The sequence below is a fragment of the Rissa tridactyla genome, chromosome 18, assembly GCF_028500815.1.
Source record: "Rissa tridactyla isolate bRisTri1 chromosome 18, bRisTri1.patW.cur.20221130, whole genome shotgun sequence".
Classification (NCBI taxonomy): Eukaryota; Metazoa; Chordata; class Aves; order Charadriiformes; family Laridae; genus Rissa; species Rissa tridactyla.
Window position 1 is genome coordinate 4,525,227 of NC_071483.1, and position 12,087 is coordinate 4,537,313.

General features: G+C 57.3%; 1 protein-coding gene across 1 annotated transcript; it reads right to left on the minus strand.

Moving 5' to 3' along the window:
- Window positions 1-1,205: 1,205 nt before the first annotated feature.
- On the minus strand, window positions 1,206-6,478 carry TENT5B (terminal nucleotidyltransferase 5B). Its single transcript, XM_054223558.1, has 2 exons — window positions 6,068-6,478; window positions 1,206-2,324 (listed from the first exon to the last, which is right to left on the minus strand). Exons 1-2 carry the CDS (start codon window positions 6,251-6,253, stop codon window positions 1,305-1,307), a joined length of 1,206 nt encoding a protein of 401 aa, XP_054079533.1. The 5' UTR covers window positions 6,254-6,478; the 3' UTR covers window positions 1,206-1,304.
- Window positions 6,479-12,087: the final 5,609 nt, after the last annotated feature.

A 12,087-nucleotide genomic window follows, 5' to 3' on the forward strand; every position in this document is an offset into this window, starting at 1 on the left:
AAGATCTCCAGCCCGAGTCTGGAAGAGGTCTGCCTAGCTCCTAGAAGGACACGGGCTCCAGCCCCCATCACAGCAACAGCTGGGGATAACTGACTAGTTAACTAGTTGGTTTGTGCTTCAAAGGACAAGCCTCATCGTCCCAGATAAACCCAGCCGGCCTCTGGCTTTGTGCATTAAAACCACACTTGCATGCCAAAAAAAAAAAAACAACCAAAAAAACCAACAACCACCCAAACAAAATAAGCAGCATTTCAAATTCCCCTAGAAAATACACGATTAGGTACGGTAGCCTGGGGCAGGCTCCTGGACAGATCGTCTGCCTCGTGGTTTACGTACACGATTACATTTTGGCACTGCAGACTCAGGAGCTTGAGTAAATTCATACGTAGGTCCCTGCTGCCTTTTCTCCACAAAGCTCCGCACAGCATTTTCCACCATGCACTCCCCCCCCCCCCCCCGCCCCGCCCCCACCGCCGTCCCCAGTTTTAGGCATTTACACAAAAAAGTCATTCCAAGCCCACCCCTGTTTATGCAACTCCGCTTTGACAGCTATTTGCTACAGCTGGTCCTTCACAGGCAGCAAGCCATGCCAAAAAACCTCAGCGACATGTAACCTGCGATCCCATTCTTGCGTCAGCGAGGCTACTAGAAATGATCTTAACGACCCTCCCACCCCCAACAGAAACATTTTCTTCATGGGACATCCCCACTCAAGCTCTTGGGATGTCAGCCCCTGCGAAAAAATAATAAGGTTTACAGTACAGTTGTGTTTATATTGTTACAGGCACTTAAACAGGATTCTTTGGTCCTTCAAAGGAATTAGCCACTCGGGCTTCTATCTTCAGAAACCACAAGTCTGCACACCCATAACACCTCCCGCACTAAAAAAAAAAAAAAAAAGACAACCAAAACCAATTCAGATCCGTTTCAGGGCAGTGCAGCTCTACCTTAGCGTAATTCTACAGTCTCCCCTCACACAACCCCCACCCTCCCCCATTGCCTCCAGAATTCAATAAGCGATCGAGTCTTCCTGTAAACGTCCAACGTCAGCTACTTTCCGTAACACTGCACTTCCCATCACAGTGTACGGCAGACAGGCCTCGTTCCGACAACCCCAGGAACGAGACACTCAAGAAAAAGTCCAGGAAGTTTCCTTTTGTCGCAGTTCTAAGAAGGTTTGTTTGTTTTTGTTGTTTTGTGGTTTGTTTGTTTTTTGTTTGTTTGTTGTTTTTTTTTTTTTTTGCCCCCTCCCCACGGCAAGGAAATACCTTGGAGGACAGACAGACCCTGAAGTTCGTCCTGGCTCAGTTACAGGGAAGCCACGTTGGGTAGGACTGATTGCAAGGCAGGAAGGGCTGCACGTGGGTGACATAGTAGTTGAAGTTTATTTCACTGACGTAGGGAGCTGGCTGGTAGTAGCAGGTAACGTTTGTGACCGTGGGGATGATGTTCTGCTCAGCCAGGACTCTCACGGCCAGCATGGCAATGAGGTTCAGGGTCTGCCTCCTTTCGTGTCCCATAAGGCAGACTGTGCTCTCATTGACCACCCTGTGGAGGGTCATCAAATAGTCATATCTTTTGCTCTCCATGCCAACAAAGTGGCTCTGGAGGTAGCACTCCAGCTTCCTCTGCTGCTCACCGATGTCAGAGAAGTCTATGAAAAACCTGGAGCACATGTACCTCTGTAGTGCCTTCATATCCACTTCCGATTTGGGTTTAAAACCCCTCACCAAGAGGTTGCAGTATTTCAGAAGCCCCCCACCTCTGATCTCCTCCGGGTTCCTCGTGGCGATGACCCTGTTCCGCAGATGGTCCATTGCCTCCTCAAAGTCCCCGTACATGCTCTCCCCAGTGACCGTGGGGTGGAAGTTCTCAGCCATGGGGTTCTCTGAACACTCCCCAAACAGCAGAAGCGAATCCAGGATGATTTGGAAGGAGTCCACGCTGAACTCGAACTGCCGTCTGAGAGAGTCCACGAATTTGAGTTCCACGTTCTTCCCGCTGTTGTTGGAGAGCGATATGAGGCTCCAGCGGTCGGTTTCGTTGCACACCTTCACAAGCTTCTGCACGTATGCCTCCTTCAGAGTCATGGGGGTGATCTTGTCTTTGTTGACACCTTCCGGGAGGAAGTCAAGAAGGCAGTCCATGACCACATCTTTAACAAGCTGGAAGACATCTTCGCTCTTCAGATCCACACCGAAGATGAGATCTAGGTCTTTGTAACCCAAACCACTGTCTTGATGCAGAACGTGACTAGCTGCCGAGCCGTTCAACCTTACATTATGGACTGCGATTCCTTTCTTCTCCAGGCGACTACGGACAACCTGAGACATAGAGAGAGTTGGTGAGAAGCAAGACAGCATTCTTGCAGCAGTCTACAGTAGCAGGATTCACTCCCTGCGCTTATATGGGTCACTCCAGTGCAAGACAGTGAAATAAAAAGCTAATCCATTAGAAATAGGTCACTTTGGGAAGAATCCAGAGCCTTGCCAGCAGATGGGGGTGGCTCTCCTTTCTTTATTCCCTTGCGTTAGAGGGCTCTTACTGCGCTTGAAAAGCTGTTTCTGCTTCCAGTACAGCTGTTTGCCCTTCCCTTCCTTCCCCCCAGCAAAGCTGCGGGGTTATCCAAACCCGTTCTTTGGGGCGGTTTCTGCCCCCTTCGTCCCCCCATGGTTGCAACCAGCCTTCCCAGACATCAAGCCAAGACCAGGCGATCCAAAAAGGACTCCAAATACGAGGCGGCAGCACAGTCTGCAGCAGTCCCTGTTGATTTAATCAGGGTGGCTCACTCCTTTCAGCCATCCCCTTTGCCTGTCAAGGCTCATTAAAGGCAAATCAAGATGCCAGAACTGCTCAAAAGCCCCAGCCAGGCGTATGCAAGTTCATGTCCTAACTAGTAAGTGTATCCTAACAATTTCCAGTGTGTCAGAGCTTCATGCTGAACTTGGCATGCTATCAAGCACAAGAGGCAGCTTTCATCTTACGGGTGTTACTCCGGTGATTTTAATGCTGCCTGCTCAGTCCTGGCTACACCCACCAGCACCTCCAAAGCTTTGTTCATTTAGAGCGAAACTGAATCACTTGCCCGATTACTTAATACAGGAGGCTGAAATAACCCCCAAGACCATAAAATAAACTAGCTGGACACCAGCTTTAATTTGAGTTTAACTGAGCTCAGAGATCCCAGGAAGATTAAGTTCACATCTTCCAGCAGAAGCTCTTCCCGTCCCTCACGCTGCTTTCATGTCTCTCTCCAGCAATTACCCACTGTCCTGCGAGTCCCACCTAGCCAGTCTGCTCACCCGGGGCTCGAGGCAAGGCTAGAGCTTGAAAGAGCCAAAGCTTGGGATACAAATAGACAAGTCGTACCACTAGAAGCCCGTCTGACCGGGCTACTCGGCCTTGCGAGGTTGTCCTCATTTGAGAGGCCCCACAAAAATTCAAAACCTTATCAGAGGGGCTGAAACCCCCGCTCGGTTGACACGGCCCTGAGCAGACAGTTCTGCGTGGGGACACCAGAGCACCGTAGCTCTGGTGAGTCCCAGCAGCTGTAAAACTGTCCCCCTGCACGATTTTTCTTTAGAAGAAACAATACATAAAGGTGAAGGACTGCAGTATACAACCCACAGCACATCACGGCCCACTTGGGGACAACACTCAGACACCAGGCCAGCCAGCTTCTGCTGCCCCAAGGTGCCTCGCAAACGGAAGGTATCTCGGTACAAACCGATGAATGTTTTTAAACTTGTTAAATCAGAAGTTCAGGAGGTTGTTAAATCTCACAACGCAGCCTCTCTGCTGGTGTTTCCCCTATTACTCCCTGACAAGACGTTAGAAATGTGCCCGGGCTCCTTGCCAACCCAATGGTGACAGTCACATGTCAGGCAACAGTTAAGCAGTGAGCTATTCACCATCGGAAGCCCCAAGTCCCCACCAGAACATCCAATCCAGCCAGGAAAGCAGTTGTTTTCAAAGGCAGATAGTCTGAAAACTGCATTTACTCCTAAGAGAGGCACGGGGTTATTCCCCTGTATAGAATAAATATCAGGCAGTCGATCCAAGGGAGTTCCTGGCGCGCAGTTGTTGCCAACTGCCACTGGAGTCACTCACCCGAGGCACGGCTCCAGCGCTACTTGTGGAGTTGAGTTTTGTGCTATTAGGGTCAGACGGAGACAAGATATAGGTCACAAAAGCGTTAGAGGCAGAGCTAGGACCAGTGCTTGGAGAAAAATCTCATTCCGGATTAATTTTCTAGCCCCGATGAATGTCTGCTTAACCCCTTCCTGGGCACTACTCAGGACCTGCAGCGTTTCAGACCCATTAAGCTTTAGGCTTACTGGAGCTTCCTGCGTTTCCAGGTCCACCCATGTGAGATGTAGTGAGAAAAGTGTGTGGGGGGGAAATAATCTAACTGCTCAAAGTGAGTCTTGTCCCAAATCATCCAAAAAAGCTTCAACGCGCAGAGAGCCTTGCCGCTTCCCCGAGGACAGGAGGCTTCAGCCTACCAGTCTCAACCTGAAGCACATCAGCCCAGCTGCAGGCAGTGGGTTCAGGAATGCGTTTTCCCCAGAGGGTTGGATATTTAAAGGGTTAGGCAGCTGCTGACCTGCTTCCCAAAACAGCACCTCACGTTACGTGTGGTTCAGATAATTGACTCTGACAGCCAGGCACGAGCAAACCCTGCCTGCGTCCTGACCTGCCGCTTCCCACCTCCCACAACAACAAGAGCATGTGCAATAAATAACTGCCTTTTAGGTTACTTGTTTCAGATTAGTCAGCCCTAAATACAGGGTCTGCCAGCGCGGTTGGTCAGAATTACAGCCCTCAGTTATTTAGTGTTTGAAGTTGCTAGTGGCAACATCCTTTTCAGCAGCTCCGGCACCAAATTGCTTCAGTTTTGTGGAACTAAACAGTAATAAGTGGTGGAACATTTGATGCTGCACCGCGCCGGGCTTTTAACAGCGCCGAGCTCCGCTGGCCTTGCACAACCCAAGGGCAGTGCCCTGACAGTAGCTCTCATCTGTCATTTCGTTTAAAGCTCCAGCAGCCAAGATTTAGCACTTCTGCCCCCAGCAGATGCAGCAGGAACTCAAGGAATTTGAAATCAGCTGAGGCTTGCTTTCTTTCATACAGCCAAGTGTCTTTCAAATGTCACCTTTCCTTTTTCCAGGCTTAAGCAGAAATATTTCTCAAGCAGCTGAGGCTTCAAAATCCCTGCGATTAGTTTATTGTGAAAGCCAGTCTGGTTTTAGCTTTGTGAATAGCCTTTTTAATTAGAAGCTAACATGCCTGATTTTTACATTTGATGAGTCATTACTGAGGAATGAAGCTGCCTCCCAAACATGAATATGCATCAGCTTATTTGAACTACATTGTTAGTTTAATATTAAACACAGTTATTACTTTATAGTTAAACTAACAGGAACTCTCAAACAAGATGAAGAGTTAGGCAGGCTCTGGAGGATACGGTCGGTGTGACAAGAATCAAAGGACACTGACATTCGATCCGGCATTTAAATTAACAACTGCCTCTTACAAACGTCCACCAGCACGAAGCCATTTGGTGGCAGCAGCTCCAAAAAGCCACTTTCCCTCACCCACCCGCATTCTGTAGGGCGCCAAACGCACACAGGAGGAGGTGGGGGGGGACACACACACAGGACGGGATGAAGCAAAGCAGGATCCATGGGATCATGCATCAATTTTCAACCCGTGTCATTTTTCCAAAGAAGGCTCTTTCCAAGAGGGTTTTCCCAGCTTTATACGTTCCTGCTACCTTTTAGACACCCCCACCCCGGGGGAGAATCCCCGGCTCCCCTCGGGAGACCCAGGCCGGCCGCTCTGTCCTCAGCCCGGCATGGGGGGAGGCGGAGGGTGCCCGGGGAGAGTTGGCCCGGGGCCCGGCGGGCCGGTTACCGCCGCCTCAGCACTTTTATTTTCTCCCTGACCCTCACGGGAACGGGGCAGAGTCCAACGGGGCGGCGGAGCGCGGCCTGTACCCCCCCGCCTCCACCACCCCAGCCACCCCCCAGGGCCTCAACCGCGGCCTACCCGCCCCCGGCCTCACCTGGACGATGGTGCGAGGCCGCACCGAGAGCGTGGGGAAGTTCCCGCGGCCGTGGATGGGCACGGCCTCCCCCAGGATCTGGTCCAGCCGCTGCAGCTGCTCCCACGACAGGACGCTGAAGCGGCCTCCGCCTTGCTCCGAGGCGCCCGCAGCGGGCCCCCCCGCCGCCGCCGCCGCCGCCAGCATCGCCGAAACGCCACCGGAAGAGAAGCCCGAGTCACCCGGAAACAGCCCGGAAACCAGCCGGAAGTGCCCCGGGATTTGAGGGAAAAAAATTTAAAAAAAAAAAAAAAAGCCGTTTGCGAGAGGAGGGCTACGGCGGGGCGGAGGCGGGGAGGCGCGGTCGGGGCCCGAGGGGACGCTGCGACGAACCGGGCCGGGCCGCGCTGCTCCCCGCCCACCACCGGCTCCGCTGAGCGCTGCGCTCGCCCGCGCCCCGCGCCGCTTTATATAGGGCCCCGCGGCCGCGCCCCCATTGGCCCGGCCCCGCCGCCAATCCCTGCCCGAGCCCGCCACCCCTCCCGCGATCTCATAGGCTCAGGGTGAAGGTTGGGGCTGGGCTAGGCACCAATCAGAGGAGAGGGTAGGGAAAGAGGCGGGGTGAAGGGTGGAGGGGGCGGGACAAGAGCGGTGGAGCCCCGCCCCTCTGGCGCGGCACGCTGCGTGCCGGGAATCCCGGCGGTGATTGGTCGGGACGGAGCGCGGGTTAAAGGGACGCCCCATTGATGGCCCGTGGATGCCCCATTGATGCCCTGTGCCCTGGTGCCCCATTGGTGCCCAACATCCCTGTACCCCACTGATGCCCCATGGCCTGATGCTCCGTTGATACTCAATGACCTGATACCTCACTGATCCCCATGATCTGGTACCCCATGGATGCCTCATGGCCTCATGACCCACTGATGCCCCACGGCCTGGTACCCCATTGATGCCCCATGGCCTGCTGCCCCACTGATACTCACTGATCTGATACCCCACTGATCCCCACAGTCTGGTACCCCATGGATGCTCCATGGCCTGATGCCCCATGAATACCCCATGGCCTGGTACCCTATTGATACTCCATCTCCATGGCCTGATGCCCCACTGATGCCCCATGGCTGCAATACCCCATTGATACACCATGGTCTGGCGCCCCACAGCCCAATGTTCCCCAGCCTGATACCCCCCACCCCCGGGCCCTCTCTCCCTGTCCAGTAGTGTCCCCAGGGACCCGCCACACGCACCAGCTGCGGGAACCTCTGGCACCCAGGAGACCCAGGGTGACACCCCGAGGTGATGGACCCCACCAGGAGGCTGATGCCGGGGGCTCCCAGCCCTGGGATTTCAACCCCAGCCCCTAAATCCACCACGTGGCCCCGCTGCCGGCTGAGCCACCGCCTCCTCCCCAGGCCAGCCGTGTTCCCAGCCGCCGGCTGCCCATTTCCTTTCATCCCAACAATTCCCATCACTTTAAAGAGCTCATTTCTCTGCCGCATTTAACCCTGCAGACATTTCCAGGAGACGCCTCCCTGCCGAGCCGGTGCCCGATGCCTCGCAGTCCTGCGGATGGACAGGCACGACTCCAGGCTCCGCATCTGCAGCCGTCCCTCCCATTTCCCCCGTTCCTGCTGGGAGCTGGGATCCATCCTCAAAAGCCACGAGCCCTGTCGGGGAACAAGTCAGCGCTGATTTATTTTTATACCCTCACAGGGTTTTTTTTTTTTGCAAAAACACCCCTGAAAAACCCCAAACCCCCATTCTGGGGCATTTTGCCTTGGGGAGGCTGTTGCAGAGCAAACATGCAAAGTCCATCTCTGAAGCCAAGGTTTGATGGTTGCAGATTGTCCTCTCCCATGTCCCAGGGCTCTGGCACCGGAAGCTGGAGCTGGCTGCGGAAAGAGTAACATAGTGATGGGACGATTTGGGTTTTTGGGGGAAATGGGGTGTTTAGGAGCATCCACAGCTGGGCTGGAGGGAGAGGAGGCAAAGGGGAGCCCTGGTCCCCTCTGAAATCCTCCTACCCCGTGATGTACCAACAACCCGACGTGTCCCATGGGGCGATGGAGTCCCCTCTGCCGGGGTCCCCATGTGGGGATGTTCCTCGTGTTGTGGGTTTTGTTCTCCAGAGTAATTGCACGGCTCCATCAGGCATCTCCGCCGGGATTAAACGCTGTTCCTGGTTACGCCACATGGGGCTCCGAACTGGGGCGCAGGAGGAGGGGAGCCCTGCCAGAAAGTCATTTTCCACGGAACTTGATAAAAAATCAGGTATCCACCTCCCATTGCAAAATCCCTTTGATCCTTTTGGCCAAAGAACCGCATCAGGAAGAGTTTCCCAAGAGGCCGAGAGGGGCCAAATGGCTTTAGGGATCGGGATCCGCCCTGCTCACCCATCCTGGGGGTCTGGCTGGGGGATATCAGGCATGGGAGGAAGGGCTGGCCGGGTGCTGAGCACCCTCTGGGCAGGGCGGTTTGGGGGTCCCCACCATCTGTGACACCCCTGGGGGGTGGGACAGAAAGGGGCCGTGGAGCTGATGGGATGAAGGAGGTGCTGCAGATCCTTGGGGGGGTGAGCCAGTGGCCTGGTGATGAGTCGGGAGATCCACGTTGGCGCTGCCCGGGCTGAGAGGGCCAGGCGCGCTGACGGCTCCGGAGAAAACACCAGCTCATTAAAAAGAGCTGACGTGCTCCGGCCGGACTGGCTGAGCCGCTCGTTAACATCCATCACCAAACGATTATCCCAAAGAGCTGCCGGCAGCGAACCCGGGACCAGGAATGGCACTGAGGCCGTTTCCTTCCAGCTCAGCAAGGGCCAGCCCGGGCTCTATTCGTTTGTTTTGTTAGCAATTAAGGAATAATCATCGTCTTGGGGTGAAACGCGGGCGGATCCTGCCTCCCGGGTGATGGCACGAGAGTTGCAAAGCCCCTTTGGGGGTGCGAGGGTGGGTCAGGGGCTGGGCAGGGGGATGGGGGCTCGGGGATGCCGTGGCCCCGCTCACCCCATGGATCTGGGGTTGGCAGCATCCCAGTTCTTCTCAGGGACACCGGCTTTGCCCTGCCGGGAAATCACCCAGGGAGGAGCCGGGATGTGTCCCTGTGTGTTTGGGGAGGAACAGGGCACCCCGCTGCCAGGGGGGATGGAGAGGGGCAGGGGCTGCAGGGAGGGCGGCCGGGGGATGGAGGTAGAGATCCCCCCATCCAAGCGGCGTCCCCCAGGGCTTTGGGGACCTTGTCCAGCCCCGAGCACCCATCGTGGGCTGCTCAGTGGGGGAGTTGGGGGGAAAAGGGCGGGAGGAGCCGGGGTGTGGGGCTGGGACGGGCTGAGGGAGGGGGGTGAGGGGTGAAAGCCCAACCTGGGGGTGAAGAGAGATCCTGGGGACTCCCTGACCCGCGTGGGACCGGCTCCGTCCCACCCACATTAAGCAGGGCGTGTGCCAACTCCCTGAGCAAGCAGGAGGGACCAAGCCCTTCTCCCGGAGCCACCAACGTCACCCAGCATCGCCCCGGGGGAGCAGCAACGCTCCCTTGTCAGGGTGGGGGCATTCCTCCTGCCCCGCTGCCACAACAGCCGCCCCCGGCATTGCCACCCTGCACAGGCCAGCCGTGTCCCATGCTGTCCCCGTGCACATACTGGCTGTCCCCGTGCCCACGGCCAGCTGTCCCTGTGCACGCACCCGCTGTCCCGTGCAGGCACCGGCCATCTCTGTGCACGTCTGGCGTGCCCCATGCACACGCACCAGCTGTCCCCACGCAGGCACGAGCTGTCCCCATGCAGACACGAGCTGTCCCCATGCATTTTCCTGCCATCCCCATGCACTTCCCTGCCATCGCCATGCACACTTGCTGCCATCTCCACGCAAAGGCCCACCGTCCCATGCACATGCGCTGCTGTCCCCCGCCACGTGCCACTGTCCCCATGCACATGCTGCCTCCCCGCACTCGCTGTGGGTTCAGGAGGTGGGGACCTTCTCATCGGCCGTGTCCGAAGCCTCCCTTGGCAAACACCGCTCCCGGACACCTCCCCGTCACTCACATCCCCGTCCAGCCCCGCTCGCTCCTGCACAGTCCGTCCCAGAAGTGCCACCGCTGCTTGCTGCCCCCAGACCCTCACTACTGGGACACCCACGTCCCCAGGGGCTGTGTCACCGGCTGCCTCCGTGGCCCCGAGTGGCCACGGCAAGGCCAAATTTGGCACTGTACGCAGCGCAGCTGTGTGTTGAGCACCCACGTTCACCGCCTGGCATGAAGGGTGTCGCAGCTCTGCTCTTAGCCTGGGGTCCCCGTGTCACTGGACGGGACCCCCAGACCCTGCCACATTCCCAGCTGCCTCCTGGAATTAATGATAAGTGACGACACTGGGACACCCTCGCCCTGGAGAGGGCCACCTTGAAGGCCCTGAGATGAAAGGGACCGCAGGGTGTTATTACAGCAGGTGACACAGAGTTGGGGAATGGCACCCGTCACCTCCCCTGGCTGCTGGAAAATGCTGCCCGGGGAGCGCGGGGGGGACACGGCATCGCCAGGGCATGGGGAGGGGGACACGGCACCAACGTGCCCCAGCGAGGGGCTGGGACCCAGCTGCCTCCTCGAAGCTGCCTGTGGTGTCAGCGGCCGGGAAGGTTCCCATCCTGGTGTCCCCCGGCAGCACGAACAGCAACCTGTACGTCCCAGCCTCGGTGGCTTCCCCGTGACACTACGTGCTGTGACTTTTAAAGCCATGGCAAGGGACAACCCAGCTTAATGCCACTGATTTGAGCCAGGTAGAGAACGCAGCCGGCCCCTTCGCTGTGTGTTTTTGGGCCCCAGGTGATGTCCGGGTACGGCTGCAGGTGGTGGCAGCTCCAGACCACGCAGAGGGAAACTGAGGCACGGGGGAGCCCAGCCACCCCGGCTGGCGCAGATCCCTGCAGCTGCAGAGGCAGCAGCTCTAATCCCCGTGGATGGGGGTTATGGAAAGGGCCATAAACGCCTCGGCACACGTGTGTGCAGGGACAAGGTTGCCCCGCTCAGGATCCCTCCGTTCTCCCTGTCCTTGGCACCACTGCCACGCTTTGGGAAGGAGCGGGGGGCACTGGGGCTTGGGGAGGGGGTGCGGGGCACAGGGGGGACGCACAAGGGAAAAGGGCGTCACCGCCAGGACCGCGGGGTTGGGGACACGCACCGGGGCCCATCCACCCCCCAGCCTCGGTGCTGCGTGTGCTTTGGCAGTTGCTCAGCGGTGACAGCCCATCCCTGGAGGGATCATTAGGCCTTCCTCATTAACAAAAGTTACTCACCCTTTAAGACAGAAACAAGAATATCCTGGAAATGCCTTGGTTTGGTGAGTTCTCGCATGAAAGGTATGACTGAAATCAAGAGGGCGGCCGCACATGACGCCCTCTGGCACGTGGGACGGGTGAGATGCTCGGCCACCTTCCTGCTGTCCCCTCCGTGCCCGGGATGGGTGGCCATCACCCGGCCTCTGGGCTGCGGCCAGCACCTCTCCGTGCTCCCACCCTTTGGGATGGGACGGCAAAACCTCAGCTCTCCCCCAGCGAGGATGGAGCCAAGGCCCGGCTTTGCCCATTCCTGCCAACCCCTCCTGCTTTCGGGGTCCCGCCATCAGCTCTGCTGCCCCGCGGATGAGGCACCCCGAACCCTGCACGGGGTCCAAGGATGGCACCCCCCAAACCAGCACTGCCATGGACCCCACGGCATCGCCTGCCCCACGTCCCCACCTGCCTCATCCAGCCCAGGGACCCCTCGGCAAAGCTAGGGGGAAGCCCTGGCGTGCGTCGGCCGGGCCGTGTCCCAGCCCAGGGCCACGGGGGATCCTGGGCTTTAGGTATTTTAAGCACATGAGCAACGCCAGCGATGATGCGCTCGCTGGATGGCGAGGGGGTGACTCACGGCCTCCTTGAATCAGAGCTTTAATTTGCAGCCATGAAACACGCTCCCATTGCAATTGCCCAAAAGCGAGCAGCTCCGGCCGCCCCGGGGCACCCGTGGCCCTGGGGGGGTTCCTTGAGGGGGGATGGACGACAAGGTGCCAGCGCTGC

What these genes read in the sequence shown, in the direction of transcription:
- TENT5B (XM_054223558.1), bottom strand. Translation starts at nt 6,253, where the DNA reads ATGCTGGCGGCGGCGGCGGCGGCGGGGGGGCCCGCTGCGGGCGCCTCG. An exon ending in GGCCTCGCACCATCGTCCAG is followed by an intron (nt 2,325 to 6,067) that starts GTGAGGCCGGGG and finishes TCTATGTCTCAG; the next exon opens with GTTGTCCGTAGTCGCCTGGA.